At 36.1% G+C, this 18,535-nt stretch overlaps 1 protein-coding gene across 1 annotated transcript in view; it reads left to right on the top strand.

Moving 5' to 3' along the window:
- CCDC186 (coiled-coil domain containing 186) overlaps nt 1–18,217 on the top strand; it is a 46,541-nt gene extending 28,324 nt beyond the window's left edge. The window contains exons 6-16 of the mRNA XM_008571029.1: nt 73–192; nt 6,198–6,302; nt 7,014–7,112; nt 7,286–7,372; nt 8,643–8,785; nt 11,481–11,736; nt 12,367–12,556; nt 13,961–14,041; nt 15,705–15,915; nt 16,979–17,198; nt 17,843–18,217. Coding sequence (XP_008569251.1) covers nt 73–192; nt 6,198–6,302; nt 7,014–7,112; nt 7,286–7,372; nt 8,643–8,785; nt 11,481–11,736; nt 12,367–12,556; nt 13,961–14,041; nt 15,705–15,915; nt 16,979–17,198; nt 17,843–17,929 — 1,599 coding nt within the window. The 3' untranslated portion in view covers nt 17,930–18,217. The remainder of the gene's footprint in view (nt 1–72; nt 193–6,197; nt 6,303–7,013; nt 7,113–7,285; nt 7,373–8,642; nt 8,786–11,480; nt 11,737–12,366; nt 12,557–13,960; nt 14,042–15,704; nt 15,916–16,978; nt 17,199–17,842) is intronic.
- Nucleotides 18,218–18,535: the final 318 nt, after the last annotated feature.

Here is an 18,535-nt window from a genome sequence, read left to right as displayed (position 1 = left end):
GGGCATAAAAGATACACAAATAATTAGTGGATTGTTTACATAAAATAATATGACCAAGTGATATTATTTTAGGAAGGTGAAACGACTAGACTCATCAGAGAAATAGACAAATTAAAGGAAGATATCAACTCTCATCTCATTAAAGTAAAGTGGGCACAAAACAAATTAAAAGCTGAAATGGATTCACATAAGGTGAGTACTATAATGCAATGGAATAATGGTTAGTATTAGTTTTAAGAACAAATGTAGTAACAGTTAATGAGGCATAAAGCTTAGTTTAGTGACTCTTGAAGGATAGCTTGCACCTGAATATTTGGTGATTATGAAAAAGAAATTTCGATGCATGATTTACATATTAAATGAGATGGAATGTAAAATTTTATCATTTATAGTTTCCAACACCCAAATTTGCCATGTTTAAGTATTTTTTGCTATGCAAAATTTAAATTAAACATCATCAGAAATTCTGGGGGAAGGAAGAGAATAGGTAGTTATCAAAATTGGAGGTAAACTCTGGAAATTGTAAAAAATATCAGTGATGCTAAGATTTTTATAATCAAGCAATATAAATTATTTAAATATAATGGATGTAATAAATATTTTAAGAATAAGTTTCCTTAACTGTTTTTTAATAAATATAATTCTATTGGTATTGTGCCTAGTGGATATCATTTTATTAAAAAATTAATATAATGAAAAGTAATTATAAAGACTGGTACCCGATGCCATAAGTTTAAACATTAACTGAGCTGGTATTAGAGGTAATAAAAATCTGAAGATGATAGCATATGAAGTAAAAGAACGACTCTGAATTGTCACTTAACCAGAAGAGCAAGGTTATGGACATAGTTTCCAAGGTTTGAAAAATAGGTTTAATGATGTTATTTAAAAACATAATCATGTATTACTTCATTAAATAATTGTAGATCAGTAGAACTGTTAATAACCTCTGGATATTCATACGTAGTATTAGAGAAAACTGTAGGGAGAACAGTCTATATCGACAGTGGTCAAAGATTAAGTAAGAGAATGATGGGTTCCCCTCAAGTCTGAAGCTGCCTACTGGTCAGCTTATGTATGTGCGGAAACTAGCAAGGCAGAAAAAGACCTGCCAGAAAGGAGGAGGGCAACAATCCCTAGAGCTCAACAAGGCTGAGCCATTTAGAATTTTTCCTTTACTTTGGGAATGAGGAATTAAAATTTCAAATCCATAAAGACAGTACTGATTTTTAACTGCCTGAGCTGATTCAAGATCTGTAAGTAATATTTGGTCATATTTAATGTCTGTGGTGCTTTCCTCTGCATCTGTAGTGCTAAGAGACAGGATTCCTGAAACCTATTTGAATACTAGCATTGAGTAAACAACTGTTACAGATCTTCTGTGAGTGCTGTGTGTTTAAAGAATGGGTGATAAAAGATTCTTAATGGCAACTTTGAGGTCAGATGAAACTAGATACTCTTAAGTGGGTTAGAGAGTTGGTTTAAAGCTCACTTCTAAAAGGTTACGTGATGCAGATTGCTAGAAAATGAAAATAACAAGTATATTGACTTGGTATGTGGAAATTAGATATTTACCAGTTTTTTGTTTTTGTTTTTTTAAGTAAAGGCATTTATTAACCAGCAAGCATTTAGTTCTGTGTGTGGCCTGTATTAGACAATATGGAGGATATAAAAGCCATGGAAGACACAGTCAGTGCTTTCAAAAAGTGTCTGGGATGGGCTACTGGTTACCTATTTTATGTGTTCACCTAGAGAGGGAGTCTTTGGATTAAAGGATTTAATCATGATCTGGGCAAGTGTAGGCTCCTTCTTGAGATGTGGACAACAAATGTGAGACTCTTAGTAAATTTTTCTCCAGGAACCCTTTCTGATTTCTCGTCCCTGCCCACCAAGTCTTAGGTACTAATACTGGAGTCCTGTAGGTTTCTGGATCCACTGTGATCATTAGTTTTTGGTCAGATCTCCAGGGCATGTTACCAGAATTTAGTCCAGACAAGGTAGAATGTATACCCAGATCAGTAGATGAAATAATAGAAACAACTTATTTGTTCCCTTCCCTAAACTCCTTTGGGGGTGTAACTGTGAAACATGTTAACACCTATTCTCTAAAAACAAAAGCCTTTTATTTTGAGTCTAGTGAATAAAGAAAAAAGACTTTTCCCCAATGTACCTCATTTACTCTTCACCTACCTAATCTCAGGATAAGATCATCTCACTGCAGCACAGATATGGCTGGTAATGGAATCAGCAGTGGTTCTTTAGCAACTGTGGTATAGCTGCTCTAGTTACTTGCCAGATATTTCTGCTTCAGAGAAAGCTACAAGAGTGGAGTTTCAGGTGTTGAGGCAACATCTAGACCAGCAGGATGCAAGACTATAATATACTGCAGATCTAATGGGTGACCAGGGGGTGGTATATTTTATAATAGGTTCCCTCCACTAGGTCACCTGAAGCAAAACTCTGCTGCTTAATAAGCTCTTTTCCAAAGGTTGTCATATTGTCAATAATGGCCTCATTCTTAAATGGTTTATTTATTCATAATTAAAGTAAATTAACTATTTAGAAGCTAGGGCTCATTTTTAATTAGCTTTGACATTTTATCTCATTTAGTAAAACTATATTCTGTGTTCTGTTCTATAACTGTTCTATTCTGTAACTTCTATTGACTGTACTCTGTTGCATTATGTAATATCAAGGTCCAGATGTACCCTCCCACATTAAAAAACTGAAACAAGAAAATATATGAAATGAAGATTTTCAGACTCAGAACAACAGGCAGCATAGGACAGTGACCCTGAGTGAAGGGAAACACACGAGGTGTACTGCCCGAAGAGTTTCAGGCTGCAGCACAAGAGAGCAACCTGAGCCGAGCCTAGCAGTCTCCCTGAATTGAGGAGATAAAGGGTTCGCAGTGTGGGGCAGAGGGCAGAGCACCTAAAATAATATGACATACGTGTGTGTGTGTGTGTGTGTGTGTGTGTGTGTGTGTGTAGCAATCAAGTAGCCCTCAGAACAGTATTGCTTTAGTAGTGGGAACTAATTTGCCTTAGACTATAGTCTGTTATGGACCCACCTTGCAAAGCTTTAAAAACGAGCCTCAAATCAAATTGTTTGAAGTAAATCATATCCCAAAACAAAACCTCAAAGTATTTAAAATGAATATGAAAAACTCCAGCACCTAAGAGTGTAAAATTTGCTGTCTGGCATCTAATCAAAAATTGCCAGACATGCAAAGAAGCAAGAAAATATAGCCCATAATGAAAAGGAAAGAAGAATCAATCAACAGGAACAGAGCCAGAAATGACACAGATAATAGAATTAGTAGATAAGGATGTTAAAACAGCTGTTATAAGTACATGCCATATGTTTAAGGAGATAGACAAAAACATGAGTATGATAAGGAGAGACATAACAGATATAAAAAAGACCAAATCGATGTAATGTCTGAGATGAAAAATATATTGGTTGGAATTAACAGCAGATTAGACACTGCAGACAACATAGGTGTACTTGAAAACATAGCAGTAGAAAACTATATGCTAGTGACTCCCAGTTCTATTCAGAACTCCAGATTCATATATTCAACTGGCTACTTGACATCTGACATCTTGAACGATTTATAGGCATATTAAACTTAACACATCTAAAATTGAACTAATAATGTGCCCCTTCTCTCCATTTCCTCCCTATCTCAGTAAATGGCAATCCATCCTTTTAGTTGCTCAGGCCCCAAACCTTGGATTTGTCCTTGATTTCTCTTAGTCACTATATTCAATCCCTCTGCAAATCTTGCTCACTTCTTTCAAGTCTTCACTCATCACCTTCTCTCTTTCTTTTTTTTTTTTTGGTCCTTTTTGAGACCGGCCGCACCGCGCTCAGCCAGTGAGCGCGCAGGCCATCCCTATATAGGATCCGAACCTGCGGCGGGAGCGCTGCTGTGCTCCCAATGCCGCACTCTCCCAAGTGCGCCACGGGCTTGGCCCACTCATCACCTTCTCAATGAGACTTTCCCTGGCTACCCTATCTAAACTTTCAGTACCTCCCCCAAACTTTCTCATGTCATTGCTTTATTTTTATTCCTTAGCACTTGTCACTAATATAGTACATATTTTACTTGTGTATTTTATTTATTATCTATCGCCTCACTAGAATATCAGCTTTAGGGGCCAGCCCGGTGGCGCACTGGATAAGTGCGCCGCTCGGGAAGCTCGGCAATGCTATACGAAGTTATTACGCAGGTGCCCCATGCTAAGAACTACTATAGTCCTCATTTCATCATTTGTATGAATTTCTTCCCCATCTAAGGGTTTGACTTGACAGCTGTGGACAATGTTAGCCCTCCACATAGATTTCCCCCACATCCCCTCCTTTTTGTTTTTTTTTTAAACCATTTTTGTGGTCTCCAATCTTTGACTTTCCTGTGCTTTTGCTTCCAACAGCGGCTCGGATCCCACATACAGACCGGTTCCCGCTCACTGGCTGAGCGAGGCGCGGGAGCGACCCCGAGGGTTGCGATCCCGTTGCCGGTCCCCGGTCCGGTACGGGGGCAACACTGAGGGTTGTGATCCGTTGCCGGACATGGAAAAAGACAAAAAAAAAAGAATATCAGCTTTATAAGGGTAGAGATTTTGTCTGTTTTTGTACACAACTATTTCCCTAGGGCATAGAACAGTGTCTGGTGTGTGGTAGGTGCTCAATGGATACTGAACAAATGAGTAGATGAAACACAGTCAGTACCTTAATCTGAACACATTTAATGTGATTCTGATGTTTTTCTTCATTCAAAATGTATTTATTTAATAAATATTTATCTGGCATATAGGAATCTCTGAGATGCTATTTTTTGAGTGAATGAAGTAAGTGCCTGCTGTGTGCCAGGCTCTGTTTCAGTTATTGATGATATGGTAGTAGGGAAAAAAAACCAGGTAAAGTTCTTCTTCTTTATCTTCTCTTTGAGTCTAGTATTTCTAAAAAGTCAGTATTTGAAAAAGTATCCAAATAGTTGCTTATATTTTTAAAACAATACAAAGCTTTAATACTAGTCAAATTGTTGTTAAAGACCAGCAACTGAAAGTGTATAAGTACTGAATTGTATGGCAGATTTATTAAAAAAAAAAAAAAAAAAAGTCAAAAAAGTAGCAGTGTGTGAAGTTTAGATGCAATTTAGATGGTTCAGAAGATGAAGGAAAAGGCATTTCAAGCAGGAAAAAAGGAACAAAGGGAGATGAGTATTTGGTGTTTGGGGAGAGCAACCTAACTAGACCAGAAGGTATATATAAGGTATTCCTTCACTAATTTAAATATTAGTTGGATGATTGATTAATATGTGACAAATACTGAGCTAGTTGCTGTCCAGAAGTTATATACTTAATTGGGGAAACATACATATAAGCTGTAGTATAGCGAATTAATTGTTATAGTCCAGGGCATTCCTAGATTACATCTCTGGAAAGACAGAGTAGCAGCATTTGCCCCTTTCTGAAGGGAAGCTACTCACAGGAAATTATACCTAAACTCTCATTTGAAATTCCACTTGATCGCCAAAACCATAGCATTGAATTGGTTCTCTGAAGCAGAATTACAGAGAAAGAGCTCCAGGTCAAGGGTTGTGTCTTGGAAAATTGCCGCAGGAAGTAGGAAGCCAGTGTAGGAACAATGACTGTGGAAGAAAGAAAAGAACATTGTCTTGTAATGGAAACAGGAAGGATTTTCAGAGTCAGGGGTGGTTGGACTGCAGCAGGAAAGTAAAGAATAGGAACAAGAAAAAAAAATTGGATTTGATGAGAGTAGTTCCTGAAAACCTTTAGAATTGCCATTTTAGGAGAGTGGTTAGGGACAGAAATCAAGTTGCAGCATTAATCTATAGAATGACAGTTTTAGATAGATACCACAGCCATAAACCAAAGAATTACCTTGTATGCATGTGTGCAGGGAACCATTTAATACTTTGCTCTTATCAGGTTAGTAACTTCTAGTAATTTGCTGAAAACTCTATCAAATTTAACTTTATTTAGTAGCTATCAGTTAACTGCACAAACCATTTTAATTTTTTGTCAGAATCATATAATGTTATTGCTAGAATAGTATCTGACCCCTCAGTGGCAGTGCTAGGACAAGAACTTTCCCTACTTTCTGGCCACTTCTTACCATTTATCACATCACTGTGACCAGCTTGTCTTTGTCTTTTGTCAATGCAGGAAACCAAAGATAAACTCAAAGAAACAACAACAAAGTTAACACAAGCAAAAGAAGAAGCAGATCAGATAAGAAAAAACTGTCAGGATATGATAAAAACATATCAGGTATGGTTAACTTTTCAAATGGATTAGTAACAAATTATACTAAATATCAGTACTCTTTTTTTTTTTTCCTTTTTGTCTTTTTTTGTGACCGGTAACGGGATCGCAACCCTTGGTGTCGTGCCCGTACTGCGATCGGCAACGGGATCGCAACCCTCGGTGTCGCACCCACACCACGCTCAACCAGTGAGCGGACCGGTCTCTATATGGGATCCGAACCCTCGGCGGGAGCGCCACCGCACTCCCAAGCGCCGCACTCTACTGAGTGCGCCACTGGGCCGGCCCAATATCAGTACTCTTCTTTCATTAAATTTCTATATCTGCAATATTTGAAGTGTAGAAAGGATTTGGTAGGGCAGTGAAACAAATGGCAGGTTATTTCCTTTGTTAAAGTACCTGCAGCTTAAAATGGATCTTATTTTAGAGAAGTTTTCAATCAAATAAAAACCCTAGAAATTGTGAGAAGGAATGAAGAGTACAAGGAAATGTGAAACTTAAAGACAAAACACTAAACTACTCTGTATTATGTTACATATCTTAAGTGTGCTGTTCTTTTTCATGCAAAATTGACATTTAAAATCTTTTAATGCAGTCTTTGATGTTAGATACATAAGCTATGTATTTCACAATTAGTAAACTTAGTTGCAAAGCCTTCTTCACTTTCCAAAGTATACAACTTTTAAAATTGTCATACTCTTATTTCCTTTCCATTAGGAGTCAGAAGAAATTAAATCAAATGAGCTTGATGCAAAGCTTAGAGTCACAAGAGGAGAACTTGAAAAACAAATGCAAGAAAAATCTGACCAGCTAGAGGTAAGTAGTTTTGTTCATCGTGTATCCTAGATTGTGTATTATACACCGACAGAGAGAAACAGTGAGTACTTATTGCCATCTGCATTTAAGGCCTTTTGGAAGAAGCAGGCACTAAACTTTTAGATCTAGTTTAGTGCATTATGATTTGTGGTTTCTTTTGAACTTTTTTAAAGATGCATCATGCCAAAATAAAGGAACTCGAAGATCTGAAGAGGACATTTAAGGAGGGTATGGATGAGCTACGAACGCTAAGAACAAAGGTAATTAAATCTTTAGTCAGGACTCCAAAGGAAGGGTAAATATATTTAATTTTAGATTCATTCTGATTTCTAAAGTGGTGGAGAAAGGATATTTATTTCTAAAGTGGTGGAGAAAGGATTTTTATAAAGAAATTTTTCAAAATAAAAGACTCAGAGGAGTAAAATAGCAATTCCCTAGCAACATAGTTGACTCTTCTGTTGAAATGAATGTCTTCCTTTGAAGTGTTTGCCAAACATTTCTATTATTTCTGTAGAACATTTGCTTCATTTATAACTTATCCTTGGGCCTCTGATCCAAGGACAGTCTTACCAGCAAATCCATTGGAAAGATAGTTGGACCTTAGAACTGTGAGTGTCAGAAAATAATAGGAAGACTTTCTTTGGTCTTAGATGGTTACAATTTTAATTTCTAGCAGTCTATTAAACCCTTAACAGTGTTTTTAGTTTTTATTGTAAGGCTAGTATCCCTTTTAATGTAAATATGAATGTGATATATTATTATTGTATATCATTCATTTATTTAGAAATAGGCTTTTAGGGCCGGCCCGGTGGCGCACTGGATAAGTGTGCCGCTTGGGAAGCGCGGCGGCGCTCCCGCCCGAGGGTTCAGATCCCACATACAGACTGGTTCCCGCTCACTGGCTGAGCAAGGCGCGGGAGCAGCACCGAGGGTTGCGATCCCGTTGCCGGTCCCGGTCCGGTACGGGGGCAACACTGAGGGTTGCGATACGTTGCCGGACACGGAAAAAGATAAAAAGACAAAAAAAAAAAAAAAGAAAAAAAAAAAAAAAAAGAAAAAAAAAAAAAAAAAGAAAAAAAAAAAAAAAAAGAAAAAAAAAAAAAAAAAGAAAAAAAAAAAAAAAAAGAAAAAAAAAAAAAAAAAGAAAAAAAAAAAAAAAAAGAAATAGTCTTTTAAATAACCACCTTGAATTTGAGATCACCTAATAATTTTCAAAGTGTTTTTTATCTCTTCCTATTTGTTCTCCTTGCCAGTTCTTTGAGGTAGGTAGGGAAGATGTATCCTTTTTCAGATGAGCAAATGGAGATTGAGTAAAAATAAAATAACATACTAAAACTGCCATGACTAAATCATAAGAAATCTGAGATTGGAAAGCCAGGACTGTTAACTTCCCATTATATTTTTTTCACATTAACTAATACTGCTTTAGAATTCAGCTTGGATTATTAATATGTAACCACTATCTGAAATAGTTTATAAAGAATGAAAAAATATTATATGTAGTTTAACTTGGTTATGATCATTTGATAGGTGAAATGTCTAGAAGATGAACGATTGAGAACAGAAGATGAATTATCAAAATATAAGGAAATTATTAATCGCCAAAAAGCTGAAATTCAGAATTTATTGGACCGAGTGAAAATTGCAGATCAGATACAGGAGCAGCTTCAAAGGTATTAAAAAAAATGAGCAACTAGTGTTTGTGTTAAAAAAAAAAAAAAAGCTTTTTAATTCTATCTCAAGATTCTGTTTTTAAATACAGTTGTTGCATTAAACGAATAATTTTTCTTATTTACTAGCTAAAAACTTTTAAATTTCTCTCTTCATTTGAACTTTTTTGGATTGCCTTTGTGTTCTCATCGTGGCTTCTACAAATCAAAGTTTATATTCCCTAAACATTGGCAGTAACAATTTATAAGACAGAATGGGTTTAGTTTATTTATTTCCTTTGCTTTCAAATTCAGTTACTTATGCACAGTACTTACTTTTTCATTTAAAAGGTAAATCTAGATCTATACTGTCTAGGTTTAGATCTTTGCATGTGTGTAGCTTGAGGTCAGGAGCGGATATTGTTTCTTGGCTTATAAAAAACCATTTAAACTTTACTCATGACACCTGAAAGAGCCTGGATTCAGGTTGAATTTAAGTATCTTTTCCATACCTTACCAATACCCCACTGCTGAGTGTTGCTAGAGAAATCCTCACCATCATCCAAATTGATGCTGCTGTAAATTCAAAGTTGCCAGCCTCAACCGGGAGTGTTAATGTACCTCAAATCCTACCATGTGTCTTTGATCAGAACCTTCCTCCCCATCTTCTTAGCATTTATTCCAAATTTTACCACTTTCTTCACACTTTGGTGTTTCCCTTTACCTCTCTATCTACTCTTGGCAAGTGATTACTTCTTCACAGAAAAAAATGGGAGCTGTCACGTAAAGTTCTCTCAACTTCTTGCTGTTATCCCTATGAACTGCCTGATCTACAACCATTCTTTCCTTGGCTTCTGTTATGGAAGAAATGTTCCTGCGCCTGTCTGAATTGAGTTATTCTTTCTGCTTCTGCTGTGGATCCTGCTCTTCTGCATTCTCAGACTTTTTCTTGATTATTTCTTCTTAGCTCTTTTTGCTGAGCTCTAAGCACACAAGTATCGAAGACACCTTGTTGGGAAAATAGAATAATTTAATCAGGCCTCCTCGCCTTAGGTCCAGTTGGGGGTGGTGCAGCACATTCTTTGTAAACCAGTTGTGTGTGGGTGGAGTTAGTGCACATGGGCAGCGCCATGACCTGGCTGGCATGGACTGCCTTGGGTGTCCATCTCGTGCAGCCATGCTCTCCAACCTATGGCTTCCAAAGACCTGTTTGCCGGTAACCTAGCTCACAGACCTGCGTATGAGGGGTCTGGTGACCCAGCCTGGTATGTGAGAGGTCTGGGGACCCAGCCTGGTGTGTGAAGGGTTTGCGACACAGTCTGTGAATGGGCTTGAGGGGTCTGTGAGCTCCAGGTGGCGCTGTAGCTCGACAGTTGGCCCAGTCGGTAGGATTACAGGCAGGTAAAAGAGCCCGACAATTGGCCTAGTTGGCAGGATTATGGGCAGGTAAAAGAGCTCGACACACCTCAAGCTTTAAGATGTCCAAAATTGATTCCTCCGCCCACAGGTATGCATCTGTTGTCATGTTTCTAGATGAGTGATGAGTGTAGCATCCAGATGACTGTTCAACCGAGGAACCTGGAAGCCATCCTTGGCTCTTCCCTCCTTCCCCTCACACATCTAACCAGTCACAAAGTATTAGTGATGTTAACTCTTTAATATCTTTCAAGTCCGTTTACTTTTTACATCCCCACTGCTACTATCATAGTTCAAGTCATTATCAACTCTCATCTGGAAAACTGCCACCACTTGTAAACTGGTTTTTCTGCTTTCTTCTTCTGTAATCCATTTTCTACACTGTGGTTAGTAAAATATATTTAAGAAAGGAAATCTTCCAAAATCTTTCAGTGATTTCCTATTGTCTCAAGTTGCCTAGTGAATTCAAATGCCTTACCAAGGCTTATAAGTTTAGTGACTTGTCCGTTACTTTGTCTGTGCCTTCCTCTGTTTCACACTTGTGTTTCAGTTGTAGTCAGTTAACAGTGTTTATGGATTGTCTCCTATGTGCCAAACCCTGTGTTAAGTGCTAGGGAGACAATACAATCCTTATTCTCATCAATATTGAATATTTGTTAGTGCCAAAAGGAAGTCCTTCTTTTATTTCATTCCCAGCTTGAGCACGTACTGTTCCTTCTACTTGGAACATAGTTTGTTCTCCTACTAACTTCTGCTTTTCCTTTAGGTTAGAGATCAACAAACTATGGCTCATGAGCCAAATCCAGCCCACTACCTCTTTTTGTAAATGAAGTTTTTTTTGAAACATAGCCATACTCTTCCATTTATGTTTTGTCTATGGCTACCTTCATACTATAATAGAATGGAACAGTAGCAACAAAAATCATATGGTCCAGAAGCCCAACTTATTTACTATCTGGCCTTTGCAGGCAAATGGTGCTAACCCCTACATTAAGTATTGGTTTGAGTACCACTTATACTAGTTTAGGCGACCTGCTCTGTGTTTTCCTCATCAAAAATGTTCTGTCACTCTCATATAATTTCCCTGCTTGACTAAAAGCTCTTTGAAAGCAGGGGCCATGTTGATCTTTCTCACTTATATTCTGAGCTTTTAGCTCCTGGCATTGTATTAGGCATTTGTAAATATTTGTATGAATGAATAAAAGTATGTTTATAAACTTTTCATTAGATGAAAATTCCCAAACCATTAATTTAATGTCTTTTAAAGTTTAATTTTTTCTTAAATATAAACTTTGTTTTTTAGAGGTAAACAAGAAATTGAAAATTTGAAGGAAGAAGTGGAAAGTCTTAATTCTTTGATTTATGACCTACAAAAAGACATCGAAGGCAGTAGGAAAAGAGAATCGGAGCTACTACTGTTTACAGAAAAGCTCACTAGTAAGAATGCACAGCTTCAGTCTGAATCCAATTCTTTGCAGTCACAATTTGATAAACTTTTCTGTAGTGAAAGTCAGTTACAAAGCCAATGTGAACAAATGAAACAGGCAAATGTTAATTTGGTAAGTATAAATGTACATTTTAAAACTTTCAAAACAACATAGCAATAAGCACAAATTTTCCTAACAGCATAAAAGTGGTGGTAGTTGATTTAAGCTGTTTTCTGTTGTCACTGACTTTCTGGTACTTTCAGATGCTGTAAGAAATATCAGTTTTTCCTTTCAACTGATAAAATGTATAATAAAATTTCTCCCTAAAATGATTATGAAGAATATTTCACTTTTGAAAATAAGAAAACCATGATTCCTATCCTTCCTAACTGGAATCATTACATATTTTTTAAAAGATACTTTAAATTTTTATTTTTTAATAGTTTAGAAGTGGTTTAATATTTCCAAGCCACAAGCTTGTCTTCAAGTTACTCACAAAAATAATTTGAGATTTTAGACTAAAAATTGAGAGACCTACATCACAGATTGTTTTGCACATATAGAACAGTATACTCATTAATGTATCCCTCTGCCTTGCCATGCGAGGACTTTGAGGAGCTGAGTGAACAAAGCCCGGTAAGGAATAATGGTAGGAGAATCTCTACTGTCAAGGACCTTATATGTTTAAGTTTTTAAACTGTCAGCTATAATGGAAACAAACATATTAAAGTTGGTGTTTTGTTTTTTCTTATTAATATTCAGGAAAGTAGATTGGCAAAAGAGGAAGAACTGCGAAAAGAGGAAGTCCAGACTTTGCAAGCTGAACTCACTTGTAGACAAACAGAAGTTAAAGCATTGAGTACCCAGGTAGATGAATTAAAAGATGAGTTAGTAACTCAAAGACGCAAACATGCCTCTAGTGTCAAGGATCTTACCAAACAACTTCAGCAAGGTATAAAATTCTTCCACACTGGACCTTGAATATGTGTGCTTCTTTTAACCATTAAGGATTTTATCGGAAAAAAAATATTTTACATCAGGTTCTGTCTACCACATTGATTGGAGCTGTATGTTCATAAACCAGATGGCTAAACTTGCAATTCCATGAATAGTCTATCTCATATGTTAAAGAGCATTTGTTCACAGAACCCCAAAAAGTGAGAATTGGGAAAGTATCTTAGGGCAGTAGTATCTAAACTTTTTTAGTTACATGCTTCTGTCAGTAAAAAGTATTTAAGCATTTGTTTTCCAATTTATATATGTTCTTTAAATTTGAAACATGTATTACTCATTTATGTATATTAGAAAACAGATGAAAAATAGAAATTTAGAAAGATCTATCTTTAAAGATAAGTATAAATAGAAGTTACTAATGTTTTCTCCCTACACAAGCCTTTGAATTATTTTGTGTGGCATCTAGGGTACCTGCACTCCTCCTTGCAGACTTCTAACTTAGAGATCACCGAGACCTATTAGCTTTCATCTGGATCTCCTGAAACAGACCAGGAAGGTTTTAATTACCCAAACACAACAATGACAACAAGAACTGGAACTTAGATTTCTTTCATTTAAAAATTCATATAATTATTGAGTGTCTGTGCTATAATGTATTGAGATACAAAGATGGATAAGACATGTACTACAGTTTTCTATTCTGTACTATTCCCCATTGCTTTATTTTGATAAAATAGGGTGAAATATAGTTTTAAAAAAAAAAGATTTAGAGCATATGCTTATGAATGTATTCAGTTATTTGCCATAAGAATTCAGTTTGTTTTTATAGATGCAACTGAAGGGAAATTTGGGAGAAATTTCTGGTACTGTAAGGATTTTCTAAATCTTTTCAGGACTCTAAAAGTTAGGTTCATTGAAACTAAGTGATGCCAGTATCAGTTGTCATAATGTTGTTTCTGTATATTTTGTATTTGACCCATACATTTCCAAATGTCGTTTTATATGAGTGACACCTACAGCCCTTTCTTTAAAGTATGTATTTAAGAGCTTTCTCTTATGGGCCGGCCTGGTGGCGCACTGCTATAGTGCGCCGCTTGGGAAGTGTGGTGGCGCTCCCGCCGAGGGTTCGGATCCCACATACAGACCGGCCGCTCACTGGCTGAGCGAGGGGCGGGAGCAACACCAAGGGTTGCGATCCCGTGGCCGGTCCCGGTCCGGTGCGGGCACGACACTTAGGGTTGCGATCCGTTGCCGGTCACGAAAAAAGACAAAAAGGAAAAAAAAAAAGAACTTTCTCTTGTTGTCTGTGCCATTTTTGTCTAAGTGATTGCAGCAATTAAAATCAGAGATGGTGGACAAGTAGTCATGATAATTGTCACAAGTAATCCATTTTTTTCTGTAGCACGAAGAAAATTAGATCAGGTTGACAATGGAAGCTATGATAAAGAAGTCAGCAGCATGGGAAGTCGTTCTAGTTCATCAGGTAAAAAACTAATGGCATTAGTTTTATTTAGTGATTGATTATAAAATAAGTAGCATTTTTTGTTTTAAAAAGTATTGATATGTTTTGTTGCATTTTGAAGTATTAAAAGTGGTAGTTATATATAATGATATTGTAAAAAATGTTTCTGGTTAAATGTTTTAATCATTACTCACAGTTTCAGGTTTGTCATGGGGCTCTATATGATCTGTCTCTGTACCTCTTTTTTCTTATCTGCTTCTTCTTTATTCTGTGCAACAATGCGAGGCGCGGGAGCAACACCGAGGGTTGCAATCCCGTTGCCGGTCCCCGGTCCGGTACGGGGGCAACACTGAGGGTTGCGATCCGTTGCCGGACACGGAAAAAAAAAAAAAAAAAAAAAAAAAAAAAAAAAAAAATTTCATGGAAAGATTTGTATTATCTTTTAATTCTATTTTTCCATGAAATTTTTGAAGGACCCGTAGTATATCTCCATATATATTTTTTAATCTTTTAGCCTTTTTTTTTCTTTTGGCTTTTCTTATGATAGACATGTCTATGATCTAAAACAAAAGTAGTCTGTAATATTATGATTGATATTACTGTGAAAATGATAATTAGCAAAATATCAGTGTATTTATCATTTTGGGGATGCCAGGAACCATGCTAAGCACCTTAAATATATCATTTACTTTGCAGAACAGCATTGTGAGGTGAGTCATAATTCCCATTTTACAGATGAGGAAACCAAAATTCAGAGGGGTTACATGATTTGCCCAAAGTCCACAGTGACAGAACTCTTCAACTCCAGAGTCCTTGCTTGTTGCTATACTATACTGTCCTCTAGGAGTGGCACGTTAGGGAAAAATATCATCAACTGTTACAATAGTGGGAAAAAATGTGTGGTAGAAAGAACATGGATTTGAAATTACAGATAGTTATTTAGATCTCAGCTCTGCCATTTATTGATGTATAATGTTGGATACCATTACTTGTCTTAAATCTGAAAAATGGGGTTGGAAAACACCATATCTTTGTACAGTAAAAAGAATCAGAAATTCTTCTCACTGATGTTGGTAAAAACAATAGCTAACACTTACCTAGTGCTTACAGTATGCACTGTTCTGTGTTTCATATATATTAACTCATTTAAATGAGAGTAACAATCCTATAAGGTAAATAATACTACTATTCCCATTTTAAGATGAAGTAACCAAGGCACTGATAGTTAAATAATTTGTCCAAAGTCACATAGCTAGTAAGTGGAGGAGTAGGATTTGAACCTAGGCAGGCTGGCTGCAGGTCTTTACCCCACTATATTCTATCTTTTCTTACTCTGTCTTCTCTGTACACCTGCCTCTCCCTTCCTCCCTCTCTCCCGCTCTCTGCTTTTTTCTATTGTCTTGTAGTTTAATTTTGGTCTCACTTTAGATTTGTGATTCTGACTTTTTCTTGAAAAAGTATTGCCACTTCTGCATCCTGTTTCTGAGACATATAATAGACTGCGTTGGTATTTCTATTATCAGTACATTCAGAAACAAGAACTCAGACCATTCATACCTGTATTGTGTTCTGTGTCCAACTGTGTTAGAGTGAATATTTGAAAATGATACTGGAATAAATATTATATGAGATTAGAGATGGTTCTAGACTAAGTACAGCATCTAAACTTATTTTTTGTCTTCAGGGTCCCTTAATGCTCGGAGTAGTGCAGAAGATCGATCACCAGAAAACATGGGGTCATCAGTAGCTGTGGATAACTTTCCAGAAGTAGACAAGGCCATGTTGATTGAGAGGATAGTTAGGCTGCAAAAAGCACATGCCCGGAAAAACGAAAAGATAGAATTTATGGAGGACCACATCAAACAATTAGTGGAAGACATTAGGAAAAAAACAAAGTATGTATTATTATGGTAGTACAAACTGTTCAAAATACCATATTCATATGGTAAAGTTGCTCTTTTCAAAGTTAATCATATCAAGAGTCTATCTTTCAAAAAATAATTCTTAATTATTATCATTTAGTTCCCAATCTTTTATGATCACCTATTAGGTTCTAGGTTTTGAGAATACAGAGAGGAAAGAAAACACAGGTCTTTCCTTTAAGGTGACATGAGTTCAGTAGGTGTTAATTTTTTTAACGTACTAAAATTACTTTGGAGTGAAAAAAGATAGTGTTCTACTTAGCTTTTTGTTTTCATGGCTGTGACTGTAAGAGACATATAGGGTTGTGGATTTTTTTTCCTGTTGGGTAGGACACAGTGGGGTAATTTATCGGGCACATGCAAGGCACTGTGCCTGTGGCTTAGTAGTATATCATTGATTCCTTACCAACTACTCAGGGTGAGAGTGAGTTTGCTGATTTTGCAGATATGTTAAATAGGGCTCAGGTCGAATCACTAAATGTTCCAGGGTTACTGCTCATCCTGTAAGTGACAGACCTAGAGCTGGAGATATAATCCAGCTCTGACTGACTCTGGAGCCTGTGCTGTGCTGAATTCCTATCACAAATAACCATATTTATTTAAAGAAGAGTTGTTTTTATATTTCAGGTCTTTTCCCATGACTTCTTAATTTTTATTTTGAAATACTTTTAGACTTACAGAAAAGTTTGCTTATGACTTTTAAGAGAAAGTAAAATATAGAAAGGTAGTTCTGAGTTTAATAATAGGAAAATATAAAATTTTAACAGAAGCTGGAGTAATAAATCACTCCGATATTTTAGGGAAGAAATAAAAAAGCAGTATTTATATGTCTTTAATCTAGATACCATGATAGAACAAAAATGGGATAGTTTAAGAAATCATCTGAATAAGAAAAATTTCTATTATAGTTAGGTTATTAACCTAATAGGTATTTATTTTATGCTAATCATTTTATGCTTATGACTGGTTGACTCGTACAAATTCCAGTGTTTTAATTCTACAAGTATATAACTGATACTGTCGTTTTGTTTTGCAGAGTAATTCAGAGTTACATTTTGCGGGAAGAATCGGGCACACTTTCTTCAGAGGCATCTGATTTTAACAAAGTCCATTTAAGTAGACGGGGTGGTATCATGGCGTCTTTATATACATCTCATCCAGCTGACAGTGGATTAACCCTGGAGCTCTCTTTGGAGATCAACCGGAAATTACAGGCTGTTTTGGAGGATACGTTACTAAAAAATATTACTTTGAAGGTATTTGCATTAGTCACTTACCAAGCAATAAACATGACAAAATGATTCCTCTTTCGTAGTCTGATCTAGCACTTAGATGGGCTATTTCTGTAATGCAAGATAGTCATTTCACCCAGAGATAAAATTTTAGTGTTTTTTTCTTTTTGAAAAGCACAATTTTTAAAACTAGTGAAAAAACATGAAGAAATACCAAAAATCAGTTTAGCTATTTGCAGTGGATGGCCTTTGACATATATTATTGACTAGTTATAATTAATTGCTAAAACATAATTTTTTGATTATGACATATCTGATATATTTTCCAGCTTTATTTTTTGCATCTGTTATCTGACCCAACTATTCTGTTTTTGCTGTGTTTGGGCCTTGATAGTTAGTAATGGGTTTTTTAAGAAATTCTTAAATCTGGTAAGTAATCATTTTATGCACTAAAAATTGCTGTAGCTTCAGTGAAGAGATTGAGTATGACTTTGAAATGGAAAGGACTACTGAAAACAGCTGTGTGACTGTTTTGTCTTACATAGCACTTAGGACTGAGGATCACTCAGTTTCAAAATTCAGGCAAAAATAGTTCAAACCAAATCTTTTTATTTATTATACTTAGTAGTTTTGTTTTCTCTTCCCGTCTTTTCCCCTAATTATTAAAGGAAAATCTCCAAACACTTGGAACAGAAATAGAACGTCTTATTAAACACCAGCATGAACTAGAACAGAGGACAACAAAGCAAACCTAACACAAAGCTCTTGCTCAGTCATCAGACGAAAGCCACACAGGAGCAGGTGCCACTGACCAGTACTGTTGAAAACTTCTCTGCTTTGTGTGTCACCCACTAAAAAATTTGTTTTGCTTCATCTGTACAAAAAAGTAACATTTTACAATATGAGTGCATTGCCGTGTATACTGTAAGAGTGTAAACTTTGAAGAAATTTGTCTTTGTATGGTGCGGTACAGCCTGTCATCGAATCTAAACAGCTTAATTTGCTTGTAGTCATGTGAAGTGCTGATCCCACAAGGGCTTTTAAACCCCTTGTCCATATTTTTTCCCTTTAAAATATACAAGGGTACTTCAAAAGGTTCATAGAAAAATAGAATTAAAAGATAATACTAATCTTTCCATGAACTTTTTGAAGTACCCTTATATAATGTCAAAAATGAGTCAGCTTTAAAAAATTTTACATGAAAAGATAGGTGTTAGTCATTCAATAATATGCTCTTTCTCCAACATCAGGAAAACTAAAGAAAAAACAAATGTTTGTTTGACATTCCAGTATATTTGGTTGTGTTTTAGGGATGCATATAAGTAATTTTAATTTTAATGAAATCTGAATTTAATAGCAAA

This window comes from Galeopterus variegatus, unplaced genomic scaffold (genome assembly GCF_000696425.1).
Source record: "Galeopterus variegatus unplaced genomic scaffold, G_variegatus-3.0.2 Scaffold654, whole genome shotgun sequence".
Classification (NCBI taxonomy): domain Eukaryota; kingdom Metazoa; phylum Chordata; class Mammalia; order Dermoptera; family Cynocephalidae; genus Galeopterus; species Galeopterus variegatus.
This window is presented reverse-complemented; position numbering and strand designations above follow the sequence as displayed.